At 41.4% G+C, this 22,674-nt stretch overlaps 1 protein-coding gene across 1 annotated transcript; it reads left to right on the top strand.

Moving 5' to 3' along the window:
- The first annotated feature begins 3,312 nt into the window (after positions 1-3,312).
- LOC103719641 (tryptamine 5-hydroxylase-like) lies at positions 3,313-21,043 on the top strand. The gene is given in 4 exon segments (XM_008808980.3): positions 3,313-4,085; positions 4,087-4,123; positions 5,117-5,377; positions 20,249-21,043. Coding segments are annotated over 4 exon segments (1,548 nt in total). The 5' UTR covers positions 3,313-3,483; the 3' UTR covers positions 20,897-21,043.
- Positions 21,044-22,674: the final 1,631 nt, after the last annotated feature.

Raw genomic sequence — 22,674 nt, 5'->3', positions numbered from 1 at the left:
CCACCTTCCAATAACTGTCTAATAATGACTTCGCATATTGACACCCTGATTTGCATATTTCAGTGTTATAATCTGTTGAGCATATTCATGATGTATCATTCATGTTTATTTGATTATTCTATATATGCTCCAGATGAATTGATTGTGATTGCAGTGATACTGTGATGATTTACTCCATATTTCTTATGTTGAGTTTTGTGCACCCTGTTATCGATGACTGCTCATATGCTCTTGAGATTTCACCTCGAACCATGATTATATCTTGTCTCATGTGCATAGTACTCTCTACTCCACTAACTGAGTATTCATATACTCACTCTCTAGTTGATATCCTTGTTGCAGGGCAGGTGCCGTATAGAGAGGTGCAGGACTAGAGGTTGCCTGCTAGCTATGCTGCTCCATAGTATAATGTAGAATAGAAGTTTATATATTTTTGGTGTATTATAAACCTTTCAGTTGTATATAGTGTACAGTTATAGACATAGATCCTGTTGTGGATATGGTTCGGCCCTGAATGGATTGGGAACCAGGTTTTATACAGATCAGTTGTGTGCCTGTGATAATGTATTGCTATATATTGTCTAGGTTTATTATGCAACAGGTTATGTGATTGCTGCTCTGACAGGTAGAGTGGTCGTATGTTTTGATATATCCTGATAGGTTAACATAGATCAAAAGTGCTCATTTTGTGCATATATCATGCCAAAATGTTTCGAAGGTTTAAGAATGTTTGTGTTAGGTTAGTAGGGTTCTACGTGGTGGCTGGTGGCCTTATGCCTACCCGCACCCTAGGACCGTCGTGGCGGCCTGCCGGATCGGGGCGGGGGTCGTGACAGAGAGAGAGAGAGAGAGAATCACTCACTTGTTTCTCTTGTCGGGATATTTAATGATTGGATGTCAATCCCATAGAGATGGAGGAGAGAGGAGAGGTTTTGTTGGTTTAAGCTAGAAGAAAAGGGAGGATCTTCAACAAGTTTTATTTTGAGTAAGAGTTTGTAGGAAGTATGTGGAGATTAGCGGTGTGGATGGAGTTACATGTAATTGGAGTTACAAGCAAGTTGGTTGATAATTTCTTTTGTCTAACCTAATTGAGGACTCGTGTTGGCGTGGTTTTAGTTCCATATCAATTATACACTAAGTAGGTTATATGTAGGATTTTTTACATGAATACCCTTCTGAAAATTCAAATTTGCATGAATACCTTCTTAAAATTTATATTTATTTCTGTATCCTCATAAAATATTATTTTTGCACAAATACTCCTAATATAATGGTTCTTCTAACACTATTAACAAAAACCATATTTATTTTAATTAAAAAATAAAATTTTGAAATTACCTTTTTTCCATCGTGATCGCCTTATATGTTTTTGCACATCTACCCATAAAGGGTATTTTAGTCATTTTAATTTCAAGCCGTTAATTTTTTAATGACGTTAGATGGTATGGGTACATATGTAAAAATACTGATAAAAAAGGGTAAAATAGCAAAACAAGTATTTTACGAGGGTATACATACAAATATCAATTTGAAAAAGGTATTCATGCAAAATTCAATATTTAAGAGGATATTCATTCAAAAAACCCATATATAAAGCTTTAAGGAACCTAAAGAATAACTTTTGATTAATTTTTTAGATGAGATCATAGGTTGTTACTAATAGTATCCGAATGAAGCTAGCCCATGGCCCATATAGATTAGGGGATATTACCATACAGGTCCATTTGAGGACAACTACGGGTAAACCATAGTGTTTGTAATTTATGGTATATGCGGATTAGAGAATACTGCAGCATGGGTCTATTTGAGAATAACCATAGATTGACCATAGTGTTTGTAATTGAATTTGATTGGATTTGGACCTTTAGTCTAGCAAGGACGTTGGGATCTAGAAGAAGGGAGTATGTAGGGACCTGTTTAAGCATACATTTAGTACCACAACGATTATGTACAGAATATATCTTTAATACATATACAAAGTTAAAGAATCCGAATTAGATCTCCTGGCTAATCTTTTTGGATGAGGACCTAGGTTGATACAACCTATAGAGCTATAATTTCAAAACTTATAAGATAAGATAGTCGAATTTAGATTACCTTTTTTTGTTGAAGGCAAGCCTCGAATTTATTTATTTCTAATAAAGGTACAACCAAAGGTGCTTGTGTTTACAAGATAAGCAAGCTTAGCTAGGATATGATTGTTATAATATGTAGCATTATTTTTGGTTGTACCTTAGCCAGCCAATCAACTAGTTGGCTCATTCCCTTCTCTATTGATATGCATTCCATAGAAGGTAGAAAGGCTCTCTTTTGAGAATTGAAAGCATCAACAATTCATTTAGCAATAAAATATAATACAAGAGAGGGAGGGGAGGATCCTCTTCCATTGTTGCTATCCAAGTGCCCCTCCTATTGATCTTAGTGGCTAGATTCTAATTTTGAGAGAGTAGTTTCACTCCCTTAAGACTCTCTAACAAGAATCCAGTTTATTGAAAAAAGATTGATAAAGACCCTTCAAATCTTAGTAGATGCTCTCTTCTTATCCCTACCTAACTTATCAAGTAAAACCAGCTATGTGTTATCTTCATCAAAGAAATTAATCTCCAAGAAATTGGCCTAAGGGATCTAAAGCGCCTGCATGATCTCATATCTTACTCTCCTTGGAAACGTTTAGATAGTTTATAGCAAATAAGGGGCTGGATGTTATCAAGAGGGTTGAGCTAAATGATTTTTTTGTTTTTGAGATATTTTGTAGTCTCCAAAAAAGGGCATGTTTGTGGATACGTAGCATGTTCGTGATTTTGGTCAGAGTGATTTTTTATAGTGAGACTTAAGGGGGAAGCAAACTCTTTCATTTTCTTTTTTATTTTGCTTTTTGTTGTTCCATGTTTAAATGACTTCACCATTTTATTATTTGTTCCATTTTAAAGGGCTTGCATTAGTAGATACCTATGGAGTTCCCTCTGGTATTAGAAGTTTGAAGAAATAAAGATCAATATGTTATATATATCAAGCTTGTATGCGCCTAAACATTCATAACTCTTTTTGATATTTCAAACTCGAATTATTATTATTATTATTATTATTATTATTATTATTATTATTATTATTAGTAATAGTAGTAGTAGTAGTAGTAGTGTTAGTATTGCTGCTATTTTTATTTCTACTGCTACTATGTAAGTTACGAGTTATGTACCAATCTAGCACGTTACGAGGGATTGGAATAATTCAACGACGTTGATGTGATATTTTTTTTTTTGGTACACAAAAAGGGAGGGGGGGGGGGGAGGAAGGGATAAACCCACCCCGCATAGCAGCCCTCACTAGATTCCCATCCTGTTAGGACAATGTTCGACGCGCGGCGTTGATGTGATTCATGAGCGTGCATTTGAGAGCGCACTACGAGACTTCAGCTCTGTGACGCTCCCTCTTATTTTATCACCCTCCCTCTCCAAAACAAATCAAAGAACAATCAAAGATAGAATGGAAGTGGATCCCGTCACCTTCCTCTCCCTCCTCCTCCTCCTGCTCGCCACCCTCTATCTCTCCTACCACCTCCACCACCACCGCCGGCGCGACCGCCTTCCGCCATCGCCGCCGGCCCTTCCCCTCATCGGCCACCTCCACCTCCTGACCTCCATGCCCCACCACGCCCTCGCTCGCCTCTCCAGCCACCTGGGCCCCATCCTCTCCCTCCGCCTCGGCCGCGTCCCGTTCGTCGTCGTCGCCTCTCCGCGGCTCGCCCGCGAGGTCCTCAAGACCCACGACGCCGCCCTCGCCTCCCGCCCCGCCCTCCTCTCCGCCCGATACCTCTCCTTCGGCTGCTCCGACGTCACCTTCTCGCCCGCCGGTCCCTACTGGCGCCAGGCCCGCCGCCTCTGCGTCTCCGAGCTCCTCTCTCCCCACCGCGTCGCCGCCTACGGCCTCGTCCGCCGACAGGAGGTCCATCGCCTCCTCCGCTCCGTCGCTTCCTCCGCCACCGCCGGCGGCAGTGGGGGTTGCGCCGTCGATCTCAGCGCCCGGTTCTTCAACCTCGCTAACGACGTGCTCTGCCGCGTCGCCTTTGGTCGGCGCTTCTCCGCCGCCGGGTTCCCGGCTGCCGGAGGTGCTTGCGGAATCGCAGGCAAGGCCTATATAACCCCTTCCGAAACAGTATTTTTCCGTTGTAACGGACATACCGGCCGTTATTTATCCGGCCCGTTGCAACGGCTAGAATGCCTAGACTTTGAAGTGCATGTTTTTTCAACTCTTTATTGGATTTTGTTTCCAAAAACTCTTTATTCGATTAAAAATTATATTTTGCAGCTTGTGTGAAATGTTTCTTATGTAAAAATTATGTTATTTTCATAACTCCTGAAATATTCAGTAACCGTGTTATGTCAATTATACAACAACTAATTGCCAAATTAAGAATAATGATTGTTAATAAAAATATCGTAATGTTCAACATTAGATGTTTACAAAAGAAATTTATGGTCAAAATAACGATTGTTAGTGTATTAAAGGAACATTATTTGACTTAGACCGCTGTTTACTAAATAATGTATTACTTTTAGGCTAGGATGCATGTTTAAATTAATAACAAGTAGTCTACGAGTATAAACAAAGAGGACATAAACCATTATAACGGGCAAACGGTAAAATAACGGCTGCTATTCAAATGGCCATTATCTATATTTATTTTAAAAAAAATTTGCATGAATATTCTCATAAATATAAAATACTTGATTTGCTATTCTATTTTTTTTTATTCTTATTTTTGTATATGCACCTATGTCCCCTAACGTCATTACAAAATTAACGGTTTCAAATTAAAATGACTAAAATATCTTTAATAGATTACGATGAAGGACAAAAAAGTAATTTCAAAATTCTATTTGATTTTTAATTAAAATAAATATGGTTTTTCAATCGCGTTAGAAGAACCATTATATTATGAGCATTTGTGCAAAAATAATACTTTATGAGGGTATAGAAATAAAAATAAATTTTAAAAGAGTATTTACATAAATTTAAATTTTTTTGAAGGGTATTTGTGCCAAAAAAAACCTTTTATTTAAAAAAAAAAAGGTAGAGCCCGCGGACGTCGTTATAACGGCCGTTACTTTGGTGGCAGGCGCTGTTCGCGGGGTTCACGTTGGGCGATTTCTTCCCCGGGTTGGAGTGGGTGAACTCGGTGACGGGGCTGCGGCGGCGGCTGGAGAAGAACCGCGACGACTTGAGCGCCGTCTGCGACGAAATAATCGCCGACCACCAACGTCGAATCGGCGGGCCGGATCGCGAGGAGGAGGACTTCTTGGATGTCCTGCTCCGGATCCAGAAGTCCCCAGATCTGGAGGTTCCCATCACTGACGATAATCTCAAAGCCCTCGTCCTGGTTCGTCCCCTCTCTCATTTCAAGTAGGCGGTAAGAATACCAGATAATTTATTGAGACCCATCGAAAAAATTAGGTACGTCTATCCTTATCTAATTTATATGCGGTAGCTGCATCCAGCGTTCACATGTTGATCTCGAACAATCTAGACCGTTTGTTTGTTATGGTCTGGGATTTGTCGTTCATCTGAATGCCATTGCGTCGACGTAACTACTTGGTGGGGTCTACAGTGGCTTAAAGTCACAGATTTGGAGTCGTGCTGTGGTCGCTGGTCCGTGTCATGCGGAACACGAAAGCGGGTGTTGATTGGTAGATGTTTGGCACGTAGCGACGTATGGCCGTGTTTCATGTTTTTATTTACAGTGATAATGTCGTTTTGGCGGGTTTTCCTTGGAGAAAGCAACTCCCGAGCACAAAGAGGGTTGACGGAAATAATTTTTGTTTGCTGAATATATAATATTTTTTAGAACATAATTTTTATATATTTGATTAACTATAAAAAGTGGTATATTTTAGAATGATTTATATTTGGTTGACCATGTACTTTTTTTAAAAAAATTATGTAACATACCAGTTATCCGATGCTATCTAAAAACTTAAAGGCATTTTTTAAAAAAAATACTTCAATTTTCAACGGATGGAAATTGAACTTTCTCATGTTTCACATAATTTTTATTCCAAAAAATGAAAAAATTTTATTTCTATAGAAAACTATTTTCTCATCTCTCTCTCTCTTTCTTTTTTTTTTGGTAAAACGGTGGTTCACATCGATCGGGTATGAATACGGCCAACAAAATTAGAGAACAAGTGGCTACAAAGAGGCTCCGACATAGACCACACTGACGTCATGATCTTGGATGACAAATTTCATGCCTCCGCATCTTCCTCTCTCGACCATACTGTCGTCAAAGTTTACCTTGAGGAAGCTAGGAGGTGGGGGCACCCAGAAAATAAACACAGTCCTGAGGGTTGTAGTAGCTGAGTTGGAGCCCCAGGTTTTCCTAAGTAACCCTACAGATGAAACCTCAGTGATGCCGACGAACTTTGCTGCATGCAATAGTGCTATGTCTGCCACTGACCTCGGGTGAGAAACATCATCCTCGAAGATTGAGGCGTTCCTATCCAGTCAGCAATGGTAAGCTAGATAGGCAACCCATGACCCCCTCTCCTTGAGTCCAGGTCCCCCCACCAAAGCCTCCAAGAAGTCCAGGAAGTCCTCAATGGACGACCACACCTGTTGATGGTTAATGTGGGTTGCAGCACACTTCCAAATCTGACTGGCACACGAACACTCAATGAGTGCATGGTAGATGAACTCCTCCACCTTCGGAAAGTCCACACAAGCTTTAGGGATTCACACTCCTCATTTGACCAGCACGCCTCTGATGGGCAAGCACCCCCATGCCACTTTCTAAAGAAACAAAGCAACATGGGGGTGGATGCGCATCCTTCAGATTCATCCACCATCAATCTACCACGCCAAAGGCCTCCCAACTTGCCTGGAGACATCCAGGCTCACACCACTGACCTCCCGGTCAAGCTTCAGACCCTTTTGTTCGCTATCTCTCCTGATGGGATCGGTACCGACAGGACCCACTCAGCAAGCTGCTCCCCAAACAACAACCTGACGAGGCCTCGTCCCATCTCCGTTCCTCCAAAATGAAGAGATCATAGATTCTGCATCCCTCTTGCCCTCTGTGGTCGATCATAGTGGGCCAGCCCTGCAATGGGATCTCATAAAGACACTTATCCTCCAAGACACTGACCGCTCGTCCGTCCTCGATCTCCCATCTGATCGCCAGTAGCATCGCCAGGGCATGGACACAAATCTCTCGCCATATGAAAGAGCACCCACGCCCAACTCGGACTGCAACCGGACACGTCGGAGCTCCATACTTTGCCCTCAGTAGCGCCCCTCATAAACTCTCCGACTCTAGGAGGAACCTAGCAGCTAGTATAGTCGCTAGTATCTCCCGGCGCTTTACTAATAAATGGACCAACAATCCGCCTCTGCTGGTCAGTTGGCATATAGTCTCCTAGGCCAAAAGGTGGACACCCCCTCTGCTACCCCCGTCGTCCCCAAATAAAGCTTCTGTTGCCCAGATAGACAACCCAAGAGGGGGGGTGAATTGGGTTTTTAATATAATTTGGCTAATTAAAACTTTGTGGATGATTAATTAAAAACTATAGCAAGTTATTTAATTAACGCCTAGTGCTGTGAGTAATGTGCGGGGAAGAAGATGAGAGACAATGCACTACAAACACAAAGTTTTATAGTGGTTCGGAGCTAACCCTTGCTCCTACGTCCACTCCCCAAGTCTCACTTGGGAATTTCACTATAACCCCCTTGGATTACAGCCGGTTGTTTTGCAAGCTCACAACCAAACTTGTTGTTTTACGAGCTCACAACGAACTCGATCGGTTTTCCCAGGCTCACCGACTAGAACCAACCCCGATTGTTTTCCCGGACTCACAATCAAACCCTTACACACGTTGGTTTTAACTTGGCTCACCAACCAACCTTAAACCCCTTGATTCAATCCCCCGATTGAATCAAGTAAATACAAGAGATAGAAGAAAACAGAAAATAGCTTCTCAAAAAGCAGATTTAAGACAATATAATCGTAAAGGAGTTAGAAGCCCTCAAACGCTTTTAAGCTGGTGAAGAGGTATGGCTTCTGGAACTCCGGTCTCCTCTTGAAAGAGTGGTCGACTTGAATGCAGGAGGAGGAAGCTTTGATTGTTGGGAAGAAGTTGTTGGAGCAGTAAATGCAGATCTCCCCTTTTCGTTTAAGAGCACTTGGAGAGCTTGAAAACTTGAATGCTTGGAGTGGAATGTCTGTTCTCTGCTTTGCTACAGTCCTCTGTGGCTATTTAAGCCAATCCCCACGGAAACTAGCCGTTACTCTGCTTTTTCTGGCCGTTCTGCATACTCTGCGCAGCCTGACAATATGACCGTTGGTGGGTTGGAGTCGACTCGCGCGATCAGGAGTCGACTCGGCTGTAGCAGGAGTCGACTCATGCTTTTCCGGAGTCGACTCGGCAACTGTTCCAAATTTGAATTAAAGTTGCCGTCTTGACTGGGAGTCGACTCGTCTTGACCTGGAGTCGACTCGCCAACTTCTGGAGTTGACCTGGCAATTTTTGGAGTCGGCTCATCCACTGAAGTCCGTGGATCCAAATTTGAATTTTGTCCACTCGAGTCGACTCGACTGTCCTGGGAGTCGACTCGAATCTCAGAGCCCGAACTCTCGATTCTCTGTCGTTTGGCTCATCCAGTCTTGGAGTCGACTCGAACCTCCTTGGAGTCGACTCGGCTCTCAGTTTCCGAAAGTTGGTCTTCTGCCTTTTGACGTGTAGCTTGTCTTGGAGTCGACTCGAGCTGTCTGTGAGTCGACTCGAATCTCAGAGGCAGTAACATGGTCTTCTGTCTGTTGATGGTCACTCAGTCTCGGAGTCGACTCGTGTACTGCGGGAGTCGACTCGAATCTCAGAGTCCGAAAAATCGTTCTCTGACTTTTTCCTTGTGTTCCTCTGAGAGTCGACTCTTACCTTCTTTGGAGTCGACCTGCCAACCATCGGAGTCGACTCGCGTTCCACTGGAGTCGACTCGAATCTCAGACCCGAAAACTGCTCTCTGACTTTTCTGGCCTGTGACTGCTTGGAGTCGACTCTTACTTCTCTGGAGTCGACTCGGTGAACATTGGAGTTGACTCGCGCACTTCAGGAGTCGACTCGTTGACAGGTTCTGAGATGAAGCTTTCTGTTCTTCTTTCTGTTCTCAGTCGGAGTCGACTCGTACTAATCTGGAGTCGACTCGAGCTCGTGCCAGTGAAACTTGATACGCTTGGAGTCGACTCGTGATACTCGGGAGTCGACTCGAGTCTCAGACATTGGTTCATGCAGACTTCTTAACTTATCCAAAATACTATGAACCAAGTCTAGAAACACTTGGACAGGATTTTCACTGAAAACACTCAATTGAATTCATTAGTAATCACAAGATATACTCAATTGCTTTGAGCTCATCAAAATCAAATGGGGTTTTAATCAATCGCTCCACAATCTCCCCCCTTTTGATGATGACAAAACTTTGAGTATATGTAAAATGAATTGCTCATAAAATAATGAAGTAAAAACCATAAATGAATTCAAATGTCTGATAATTTAATTTATCCAAGTTTGAAAGGAGTGAAACATTAAATTTCGGAGTTAAAGCTCCCCCTTTCATTTGGAATTATATAAGCCTACATATTATGCAATCAATTGTTTGGCTTATATGTCATTAATGATTTAGCTTGAATTAAAATTCAGATTCTCCCCTCAACATATGCATTCAACTAATGTTTCGATTCTCTGAATTTTCTTTTAATGCTTTGAAGTTTTTGAACTGAATTTATCTTTTTAGAGGGAAAATCTGTCAATTTGTTCTTGAGTAGGATTCAGCTAATCTCCGAATATCCCTTTGAATAGATTCTGGAGATTACTCCATTAGGAGCCCCAAAAGAGAGATAATGAGCCTCGAGGTACCGAATCCACTTAGAACAAATTTGTATGTGTTTTTAAGAGTTTATCGTTACATTTGATTTTTTTTACATATTTTTTTAATATTTCTCCCCTTTTACATATTTTTACCATATTTTATACATATCTCTCCCCCTTTTTGTCATCATAACCAAAAGGAGGTAATCACACACAATCAATGGCAGCAATCAACAAATGGCACATCAAATGGCACATAATTGAAGATAAAATGTCTACTCATTGTATTGATATGAATGTGAATACATTTGAGAATACAATAAGTAAGCAAAACAAGACAAAACACAAAAACATCTATGGCCTCCTCGAGGATGAGGCTCCCCCTCTCGAGGATGCATCTCCTCCTCTGGAGGATGTGGCTCCTCCTCTCGAGGATGTGGCTCCTCCTCTCAATCGGCTCTGCTCCATGAGGAGGGTGACTGCATCTATCACATGGCCAAGCTGTGCGATGATAGACGTGGTGGCTCTGCTATGTGTAGTGGAGAGCTCTGTCACCGACGCCTGAAGCCCAGTCACCGATGTCTGAAGTGCGTCCAGCTTGTCGATGAGTACATTCGACAAGCGCTCGGCCCCCTCGGTGTGGTGTGCATGTCACGACCTATCTCCTCTCGCATCTGTCGAGTGGAGCTCGTGACCTCACTCATGCTGTGGAACTGGCCTGGACCAAACTCCGGATATTGTAGATCTCTTCCCGTACATGAGCCGTCATGTCAGTCACGGCTGTCAAGGAAGGGACCAACTGAGAAGATACGGGTGCAGGAGTGGGAGCAGGCACCGCACCTCGGAGCTCCCGAAGCAGCTCATCCCTCATCTCGACGATCTCCTGCGCAGCTCCCGGAGCTGCTCTGGATCAATCCGGACCTCCATAGATGGTGGAGCCGAGGAGGAAGGTCCGGCAAAGGTGGTAGGAGCAGGAGGAGTGGATGGAAGGTCTGGATGGTCTGGAAGGTCTGGGTAGTCTGAATCGGCTCAGGACTGGGTGAAGGTCTGGTGGTCTGAGCGTGAGGGTAGACTTCCTAACCCAGATCCCTTCTCTCTTCCGAAACCCCATCCTGTGCATAGTCCCCGTACACAAGCGATCAGTCCATCGCAAGGCACGAGAGGGTTCCCTCTCAGGAATGGGAATCTCGTACTCCTAAAAGAAGAGTGAAAACATCCGTATGGGAGTGAGAGCCTAGGTCTATCTAGGGGCTCACACATATACCTATAATGAGCTTTGGGAAGTTGATCGGGGTGTCCTGAAGGATATAAGACATAATAGCTAGTCCCTCTCATTTACAAAATCAAATCTCCCTGTCTTAGGGAAGATGGACCTGGACAGAATGCTCAAAAGGATTCTCACTTCAATAGGAAGTGAGCTAGCAGATACCTCGTCTAGGGGGGACTGAGGTGGATGCCCTAAGACGACCGTAAGGGCCTCAACTCTATCCTCAGGGTGTGCGGGAGCCACCCCTACTAATGGAAGGTGAGGATGGGCAATGATCCTCCGTGACACGCAAGGGACACCTACTACCGTGCCCTCGATACCTCCATCTCCCCGATGGACGGTACTGTAAAACTCTTGAACTAGGCCAGGATAGTGGGAAGGTCCAAGTGAGGAAGTACTCTAGGCCCTGGGCTCTAAGCCTATCACCTATGGTGAACCCCCCGGGAGAGATAGTCGAAATCGACATACCTCCCGGAGGTGACGGCCTTCCCGGCCAACGGCCTCGGAACCGCCCTAGGCGGGGAACGAGCCGGAGGTGGTTGCCTCGCGGGATCGTGCCGCGCCTTGGAGCGCCGCTCGGGACCGGCCTCGGGACGGGACCTCTTCCTAACGACGGTCTTACGAGGCATCTTGACCTAAACGGGAAGAAAAACCTAGAGGACGGTGAAGGACCGACGAGGAAGCTCGGGACGGACCGGAAATGACCTAGGAACGGACGGAAACTCAATGTCCGGCGAAGAATCGACGGAAAAGGCTTGGAGACGATCGGGGACGACCTAGGAGTCGGCTCTAGGGCTGAACAGTGGCGGCTTGAGAAAAGTGTTTGCGAAACGACAAACCTAGGGTTAAAAAGTCGGATCCCGACTGCGAGTCGACTCCCTGAGTCGCGAGTCGACTCGACCTCGAGTCGACTCCAGAATATGCGCGAGTCGACTCTCTTATGCGCCTGTAGACTTCGAGTCGACTCCCGACAGTGTGCGAGTCGACTCCCCCTCAGCTGCCATCTTTGCGAGTCGACTCCCGCAATGCGCGAGTCGACTCCCCCTTAGGAGCCGGCTCTGAAACTTACTCGAGTCGTCTCTAACCTTGGCACGCACCTAAAACCATGCTATAATCGTGCCAAATGAGGGAAAATCACCTAATTAAGGATCTGATTTGATGATCATTGATAGAAACTCTATTTTAACCTCATTCTAATCATCAAAATCAATTAATCTAGTGAAAACTCCCACTAGGATGGATCAATCACTCCTAATCCCCTCCTAAGCACACTAAACCTCTCTTCACTTAGGGGTTTTGTAAAAATATCTGCTAATTGATTATCAGTACACAAATTGGAGTGACACATCACCATTCAATACATGATCTCTTATGAAGTGATGTCTTATCTCAATGTGTTTAGTTCTTGAATGTTGAATTGGATTTTTAGTTAGATTTATGGCACTTGTGTTATCACAATTAATGGGAATTTTATCTTGTTTAATGCCATAATCTTCTAATTGTTGTTTAATCCATAAGATTTGAGCACAACAACTCCCGGCTGCAACATATTCAGCTTCTGCAGTGGATAATGCAACCGAGTTTTGTTTCTTGCTAAACCATGAGATTAGGTTTTCTCCTAGAAATTGACACGACCCGCTGGTACTTTTTCTATCAAGCTTACATCCAGCGAAGTCTGAATCTGTGTACCCTATTAAGTTTAGGCTAGATTCTTTAGAGTACCATAGCCCTATGTTCTTAGTTCCATTAAGTATTTAAAATTCTCTTAACTGCAGCTAGGTGTGATTCTTTAGGATTAGCCTGATATCTAGCACACATGCACACACTAAACATAATATCAGGCTACTTGCAGTAAGATACAGTAAAGATCCTATCATACCTCTATAAAGTTTTTGATCTACAGATTTACCTGATTCATCTTGGTCTAACTTTGCATGATGAGCTCATGGGGGTGCTGATTGACTTGTTTCCCTCCATATCAAACTTCTTGAGCATCTCCTTGATATATTTTGCTTGATTGATGAAGATGCCTCCTTCAGATTGTTTGATTTGAAGCCCGAGGAAGTAGTTCAGCTCTCCCATCATGCTCATCTCAAACTCACTCTGCATCAAATCAGCAAATTCCTCGCAGAGGCGATTGTTAGTAGCACCGAAAATGATATCATCAACATAAATCTGTACTAATAACATATCCTTATTTTTCTTTTTCAGAAATAATGTTGTATCTACATTTCCCTAGAGAATTCATGTTCTAATAGGAATTTACTAAGTCTCTCATACCATGCTCTAGGTGCTTGTTTTAGTCCATAAAGTGCTTTGTTCAGTTTATACACATGATTAGGGTATTGATGATTTTCAAAACCAGGAGGTTGTTCTACATACACTCCTCATTAATACCCATTTAAAAAGCACTTTTTACATCCATTTGATATAGTTTGAAGTCCTTAGAGCATGCATATGCTAATAGAAGTCTAATCGCCTCAAGTCTAGCTACGGGAGCAAAGGTTTCATCAAAATCTATGCCTTCTTCTTGATTATAACCCTTTGCTACTAGTCTAGCCTTATTCCTTATAACAATTCCATTTTCATCTAGTTATTTTTATATATCCATTTTGTACCTATAATTGGATATTCAGAAGGTCTCTCTACTAGATCCCACACTTTGTTTCTAGTAAATTGGTTTAGTTCTTCTTGCATTGCATTTATCCAATTTACATCATTTTCGGCTTCTTCTATATGTTTGGGCTCAAAGTGTGAAACAAAAGCTAGATGGTTATTCAAATTTCTAAGGATGCTCTAGTCCTAACCGGTTGTGATGGATCATCTAGAATTAGTTCCTTAGGATGCCCGTGAGCATACCTCCAAGCTTTAGTTAGCCCATGATCCACTAATAGCTCTTGGCTTGATGATTCTCCTTCAATCAACTTTTGATTATCATCTTGTAATCCCATCTCATCTATCTTTTCTTCAAGTATTTCAATATCATCATCAAAATTAACTTCTTACTAGAGAGATGTCACTAGAGTCATCAAAAACAACATGTATAGATTCTTCTATAACTAGGTTCTTTTATTAAAGACTCTATAGGCTTTACTAGTTGTAGAATAACCTAAGAATATTCCTTCATCAGATTTAGGGTCAAATTTCCTAGATTATCTTTCCCATTATTATGTACAAAACACCTACATCCAAAAACATGAAAATAATTAACTTTGGTTTTCTGTTTTTCCACAGTTCATAAGGTGTTTTCTTTATAATGGGTCTTAATAAACTCTATTTAATATATGGCAAGAAGTATTAATGGCTTCTCCCCAAAAGTACTTAGGGAGGTTACTTTCACATAACATCGTTCTAGCCATTTCCTCTAGTGTTCTATTTTCCTTTCCACAACTCCATTTTGTTGTGGTGTCCTAGGTGCAGAAAAATTATGGGTTATCCCCTTTTTACTACAAAATTCATCAAATAATTGATTTTCGAATTCGGTACCATGGTCACTTCTAATGGCTATGACTGAAGACTCTCTAGCATTTGTTACTTCCTTATGGAACTTTTTAAACATGGAAAATGCTTGGTCCTTATGTGCTAGAAACATGACCCATGTGTACCTAGAGTAATCATCTACTATGACTAGACCATATTTATTTCCACCTAGGCTTGTTGTTCTAGTTGGACCAAATAGGTCCATGTGTAATAATTCTAGAGGCCTAGAGGTAGAGACACATTTTATGAGTTAAAAGAATTCCTAGATTATTGCCAAATTGACATGCTTCACAGATTTTGTTCTTTTCAAATTTTAACTTTGGCAAACCTATCACGGAATCTCTTTTAACTAATTTAGTTATTGTGTCCATGCTTGCATGACCTAACTTACGGTGCCATAACCAACTAGCATTATTATCTTTAGTTTCATTAACAACTAAACATTGGTTATATTTTGCAAGGTCTCTAGGTCTACCACATATACATTTCCACGTCTAATCCTTTAAAAACTAAACTATTATCATTAGTATTTGTTATAAGCACAGTGATGGTTTAAACATAACATCATATCTTTGTCACATAATTGACTAATGCTTAACAAGTTATGCTTAAGACCATCAACATATCTAACATTATCTATAAAAGTAGAAGGGGTGATTTGAAACTTTACCAATACCAATGATGTGACCTTGGTTGTTGTCTCCAAACGTCACAGCACTCCTTCTTAGCTTCAAGGGTGAAAAATTGGTCTTTATCACCCGTCATGTGCCTTGAGCAGCCACTATCCAAATACCAGCAATTTTTGTTGACCTTGGCTGCAAGACACTCCTACACAAGCAAATCATGTCATCTTAGGTACCAAGTTTTCTTGGTCCTTCATGGTTAGTCAAGTTGGTTTCCTTTTGGAACCCATACCCTTTTAATTTTTCTTTTAGTTTTACTTTTCTAAAATTACATACATTTGCTTTATGGCCTACTGTACCACAACAAAAGCAGGTTATTTTCTTAGTTTTTTGTTTCCCCCAGCTTTAACAAAGAAGTTACTAAGAAGTTTTTGCTTATTCCTTGGTTTATATCCTAAACCGGCTTTATTAAACACTGCACGTTGACTATTTAGTATCATGTTTAATTTTTCAGAACTATAGGTAAATCTTTCAACTAAGGGTTTGTATTTGTTAAGTTCTTTAGTTAGTGTCTGATTTTCGGCTTTTAGATCATTAAGTTCTTTAGTAAGATCCTTATCTAAGGTTTGTTTATATTTTTTAAGTTCTGAAAATTCCTTAGTTAGTTTTTCATTTTCTTTAGTTAAGGTGTTGGTCTTTTGAGTTAAAAGTTGGTTGCTTGTTTTAAGTTCTATATTTTCTTTGGTGATTAAATCCTTATCCTTAACTAATTTATCGTATTTAGTAGGTATGATTGATTGGTATTTTCAGTTCTTTATTCTTAAGATTTATAGCCTTATATTCTACCATTAATTCATTAAATGCATCATAAAGTTCATCAAATGAAAAATCATAGTGCGTATCGGAAGTTACCTCATTTCGTTGGCCATGAAAAAAAATTGGCCTTCTCTTCTTGTTCTTCATCCGATGATGAAGATGATGCGTCGGAGTCCGATAGGGTGGTGACAAGGGCTTTCTTCTTCTTCTTGTACTTGCTGCTCTTCTTTAGTAAGGGACACTCAGCTCGGATGTGTCCCGGCTTTTTGCCACTCATAGCAGCCGATCCCCTCACTTTCCCTTCCCTTACCTTTGTCCTTGCGGTAGGAATTTGAGGGGCCTCTCCTTTGATGATAGGACTTCTTGTGGTTGATGAATTTCTTGAACTTGCGCACAAGAAGAGCCTCACCACCATCTTCCTCATCTTCTTCTTCTTCACTGCTGCTGCTGCAAGACAAGTCCTTGTTAGAAGAAGTAGATTTTAAAGCTATTACCTTTTTCTTATGGGAGGACTCTTCCTCGTTGTGTTGTTTCATGGTAAGCTCATGCGTCATAAGGGATCCAAGGAGCTCTTCAAGTGGAAGCTTGTTCAAGTCTTTAGCTTCTTGGATTGCCGTCACTTTAGCTTCCCACGACCTTGGTAGACACCGAAGGATTTTCCTGACAAGTTCACTGTTAGTATAGTTCTTGCCAAGGCTTTTTAGGCCATTGACAATATCAGTAAACCTAGTGAACATGCATGTAATGTTTCGTTAGAGTCCATTTTAAATAGTTCATATTTATGAACCAAAATATTTATTTTGGACTCTTTCACTTGATTCGTGCCCTCATGGGTCACTTCAAGTCTGTCCCAAATCTCTTTTGCAGAATTGCAAGTAGAGACCCTATTGAATTCATTACGGTCTAAGGCACAATCAAACACATTCATAGCTTTAGAGTTTAATTGTGCCTTCCTCATGTCATGTTCATCCCAGTCCATTTCTAGTTTAGGTACCTTAACACCATCTACGTATATGGATGGGATGTATGGCCCATTTACTACAATGGACCACATCTCATAGTCTTGGGCTTGGATGAATATTCTCATCCTAGCCTTCCAGTATGAGTAGTCAGATCCATTGAAGAAAGGGGGTCTTTGGGTGGACTGACCCTCAATGTGAGAAGATCCAAATGGGGTTGTCATTTTGATCTTTTAACTCTTGAGTGGAAGAGTTTTTGGCTCTGATACCACTTGTTGCCCAGATAGACAACCCAAGAGGGGGGGTGAATTGGGTTTTTAATATAATTTGGCTAATTTAAAACTTTGTGGATGATTAATTAAAAACTATAGCAAGTTATTTAATTAACGCCTAGTGCTGTGAGTAATGTGCGGGGAAGAAGATGAGAGACAATGCACTACAAACACAAAGTTTTATAGTGGTTCGAAGCTAACCCTTGCTCCTACGTCCACTCCCCAAGTCTCACTTGGGAATTTCACTATAACCCCCTTGGATTACAGCCGGTTGTTTTGCAAGCTCACAACCAAACTTGTTGTTTTACGAGCTCACAACGAACTCGGTCGGTTTTTCCAGGCTCACCGACTAGAACCAACCCCGATTGTTTTCCCGGGCTCACAATCAAACCCTTACACACGTTGGTTTTAACTTGGCTCACCAACCAATCTTAAACCCCTTGATTCAATCCCCCGATTGAATCAAGTAAATACAAGAGATAGAAGAAAACAGAAAATAGCTTCTCAAAAAGCAGATTTAAGACAATATAATCGTAAAGGAGTTAGAAGCCCTCAAACGCTTTTAAGCTGGTGAAGAGGTATGGCTTCTGGAACTCCGGTCTCCTCTTGAAAGAGTGGTCCACTTGAATGCAGGAGGAGGAAGCTTTGATTGTTGGGAAGAAGTTGTTGGAGCAGTAAATGCAGATCTCCCCTTTTTCGTTTAAGAGCACTTGGAGAGCTTGAAAACTTGAATGCTTGGAGTGGAATGTCTGTTCTCTGCTTTGCTACAGTCCTCTGTGGCTATTTAAGCCAATCCCCACGGAAACTAGCCGTTACTCTGCTTTTTCTGGCCGTTCTGCATACTCTGCGCAGCCTGACAATATGACCGTTGGTGGGTTGGAGTCGACTCGCGCGATCAGGAGTCGACTCGGCTGTAGCAGGAGTCGACTCACGCTTTTCCGGAGTCGACTCGGCAACTGTTCCAAATTTGAATTAAAGTTGCCGTCTTGACTGGGAGTCGACTCGTCTTGACCTGGAGTCGACTCGCCAACTTCTGGAGTTGACCTGGCAATTTTTGGAGTCGGCTCATCCACTGAAGTCCGTGGATCCAAATTTGAATTTTGTCCACTCGAGTCGACTCGACTGTCCTGGGAGTCGACTCGAATCTCAGAGCCCGAACTCTCGATTCTCTGTCGTTTGGCTCATCCAGTCTTGGAGTCGACTCGAACCTCCTTGGAGTCGACTCGGCTCTCAGTTTCCGAAAGTTGGTCTTCTGCCTTTTGACGTGTAGCTTGTCTTGGAGTCGACTCGAGCTGTCTGTGAGTCGACTCGAATCTCAGAGGCAGTAACATGGTCTTCTGTCTGTTGATGGTCACTCAGTCTCGGAGTCGACTCGTGTACTGCGGGAGTCGACTCGAATCTCAGAGTCCGAAAATCGTTCTCTGACTTTTTCCTTGTGTTCCTCTGAGAGTCGACTCTTATCTTCTTTGGAGTCGACCTGCCAACCATCGGAGTCGACTCGCGTTCCACTGGAGTCGACTCGAATCTCAGACCCGAAAACTGCTCTCTGACTTTTCTGCCTGTGACTGCTTGGAGTCGACTCTTACTTCCCTGGAGTTGACTCGGTGAACATTGGAGTCGACTCACGCACTTCAGAAGTCGACTCGTTGACAGGTTCTGAGATGAAGCTTTCTGTTCTTCTTTCTGTTCTCAGTCGGAGTCGACTCGTACTAATCTGGAGTCGACTCGAGCTCGTGCCAGTGAACTTGATACGCTTGGAGTCGACTCGTGATACTCGGGAGTCGACTCGAGTCTCAGACATTGGTTCATGCAGACTTCTTAACTTATCCAAAATACTATGAACCAAGTCTAGAAACACTTGGACAGGATTTTCACTGAAACACTCAATTGAATTCATTAGTAATCACAAGATATACTCAATTGCTTTGAGCTCATCAAAATCAAATGGGGTTTTAATCAATCACTCCACAGCTTCCGAACAATCACTTCATACAACGTAACGCTGCAATAGGCACCAGGGTGTTGGACAATAGATAAAGAGGGATGGAGCTCAGGACTGACCGAACAAGTGTGACCCTGCCCATTATAGACACGGCACCCGTCTGCCAACCCTCCAGCCTCCGCCTGGTGCTCATCTCCATGGACATGCTCCCCCCCTGTGTAGCTGCCGCCTAGTAATCAGTACCCCGAGATAGTGCAAAGTCTAATATCTCTCTTTTAAAAACTCTAACCAAACATGAGATATTTATTTATTTTTTTGTTGACCATATTTTCTCTCTTTCTTTCTCCATGAACCAGGGGAGTCCAAAAAGATTGGTGCTTTTATCATGAATCACACATGTGAATTGCCCGATATTCTTATGCCACGTGGTAGAAGGAAAAACTTGTAGAAACTTGTCTTATACATACATACACAAAAACAAACCAAGATTTGGTATTGTTTCAGATCAAGATTTAATATTGTCTTATTCTGTTATGATAATTGCACCGTACATGAATTACTGTGATCTAGAGAAATTGGACCTCAAGAACCTTAAACCGAATTATGCTATTCTAGTTTTATAATAATTTAGTTCACTAATTTTCTATTAAATGAAGACTAGAGCTTTGACCAAGTGATTAGCTGATGCCTTTCATATAAGCAGTTCTAGGTGTTCTTCCACCTTGATTTAGGATTATGATGCTGATTTTGTGACTTGGCTTAAGCTTGTTGCATCTGCAATGCCCCAGTCTTCATGTAGTTCTTGTGTGCTCACTCATATGCATCAAAAGCTCACCTCTAACAGTAAGACATCGTATTTACAGCAAGTAGTCATTCTCTTCTGCAGAATTTGCAAAATACTTGATGTCTATATTTACCATCATAAGATTGATGCCACTTCCCATCAACTAGTTCCTTTATTTCATTTTGTGACAATGGCAAATATCCAAATTTAAAGCTGCAGCTTATTTCACTCTTGAACTTTCAAATCAGGATATGTTTGTTGCTGGAACTGATACAACCTCAGCAACTCTTGAATGGGTGATGACAGAGCTAGCCAGGCACCCTCAAGTAATGAAGAAAGCACAAGAGGAGGTGAGAGGGATTGTAGGAAGCAAAGGAATTGTAGAGGAGAGTGACATTGATCAATTTCACTGCATGAGGGCTGTAATAAAGGAGACCCTGCGATTGCACCCGCCAGCTCCTCTTCTAGTTCCGCGAGAATCCATCAAGGCATGTGTCATTGATGGCTATGAAATCCCTGCCAAAACAAGAGTATTGATTAATACTTATGCAATTGGGAGGGACACTCGGACATGGCAGAATCCTCTGGGGTTCAACCCAGAAAGGTTTGACGACATCGATATCGACTTTAAGGGGCAGCAGGATTTCAAGCTGTTGCCATTTGGAGGAGGGAGGAGAGGCTGTCCTGGTTATTCTTTTGGGTTGGCCACTATAGAAACTGCACTCTCTAAGCTTCTGTATCATTTTGATTGGGAGTTGCCACCTGGTGTTGGTGCTGAAGATGTTGACATGAGTGAGATTTTTGGACTTGCTACGAGGAAGCGAGAACCATTGATCCTAATTGCAAGAACTAGTCAAGGTTATGAGTTCAAGGAGGATGAACAAAGTGAAGCTTGATAGTAAAATTTCAATTACTTTCATTTGGATACTTCAAACTTTAACTATTAAATGCATCTTGATTTTGCTTTGATTATTGTGGAAATGTGTTGTTCGAGATTCTTCAGGCATACTTTTTTGGTTTATGAAAATTTTTCTTTCCATGGATCTAAGAATCTTTGAAGCTCTGGTATTGTTTTCTACTATAATTTCAGAATATTTCAATAATTAGTTTAAGGTACTAATCACACCGAATTGATAAAAGAGGACCAGCAGGTACTCTAGCACCAAAACAGGGGTGTTCAAGGATAGAAGTTCAAAGTATATTTTATGGTGCAATTCAGAGGATCTTTTGTATGATGATTCTTTTTATGTTCTTAATTTTGATTTACTTCCTGTTTCCCTTAAAATAAAAAAAACTTATCTCAGTTATAATACATGCAACTTACATCTGATGAGAGGTGGACAACAGTCTTCTCTGCTTTTGCCCAGATCGCAATTTTGCAACCCTCTAACTTGAAAGCAAATTGTTCCCTGGATATTTGCATGTTCATGCATATGATCAATAATACAATTTACATCACTGGTTTTATTCTTTTCCTTTTATTGTGCAAAATTTGCTTCGCCGGATATAATCTTGTCATCGGCGAGAAGACTTGAAGAAAACCTACAATGTAGTTCATTCAGCTATGTCTTAGAACAAAGAAAGCCTCTCCACCAGAACAGCCTCCACAGCTATTGTGTCTCTGTAAAAGCGAAGTCTGACAGGTTTACTTTGCCTGCTTTCTTGCAAAGTCTGGTTCAGTCATTGCAAATATCAGCTTATTAGAATCTGGGTATTAATTAGTTTGTAAAGCTTTAAGAATAGTTAATAAACCTTCCAAAGAAATAATTCAACTATCTAAAAAGTCACACAAACCAAAGAACTGCTGCTTGCCCGGCCTCCTAATCAATTTCCTTACCCAGGAACCTCAATGCATTGCTCAACTGGATTTCACCATTTTAACATAGTTATATTTATTAAAGTATGCACTATAAGTCTATAACAAAGCCATGTTTATCAAAATATACTTAGATCATAGCCATGTTGCATGAATTGAATAGCTAATCTCAATAAAATATCTACTCAAATATAGTTAAACCTTTAAAACTGCTAAGATTTCCATTGGAACTTAACCTAAAAGTGCCACTAGAAGTGACAGATTTTCTATATTGGATGAGCCCCGACTACAATGATTGTAATGTTAGTAATCTCACCTTATTTTAAGAGCATACCTGGCACTCAAGGTTATTGAGCTTATCGGCTAGCAAAGATGATTGTTTCAAAGACTTTACTCCATTTTCCCTATCTAAGTCATCTTATTGCGGCTATGAATGAAAAGATTCCTTTCAACAGAAAGTACAAACTTATTTTTCTACCTTAAAGACCACCAACTGGTAGGTCAGCTGATTGGCATCCATCTCTCCAATTAAGATGTTGCAGGTTTGAAGATAAGTGGCAATTAATAACCACCATATGTTCAGAAAGTTTTTCTGCTTGAAAAAATAGAATAGTTGACATGAAATTGAAGAATAATGAAGACTCCATTCTACTCTCCAATATATTTTGCTTGCCGTAATGCTCCTACTCCTATTATAGTCCTCTAGGGGTTTTTTTTTTTCAGTTTCTAGGAAAGGCAGTAATTCCCAAGCCATCATATTATGGTATTCAGTGTTTGTCACAAATACAAGCAAACTGCTCAATAGAAATGATACAACGAATCAACATATGACTCCTCAGCTATACTTCCATCAGACCT

The sequence above is a fragment of the Phoenix dactylifera genome, chromosome 14, assembly GCF_009389715.1.
Source record: "Phoenix dactylifera cultivar Barhee BC4 chromosome 14, palm_55x_up_171113_PBpolish2nd_filt_p, whole genome shotgun sequence".
Taxonomy (NCBI): Eukaryota; Viridiplantae; Streptophyta; class Magnoliopsida; order Arecales; family Arecaceae; genus Phoenix; species Phoenix dactylifera.
The sequence above is the reverse complement of the archived record's forward strand: the minus strand, read 5'-3'. Positions and strand labels throughout refer to the sequence as shown.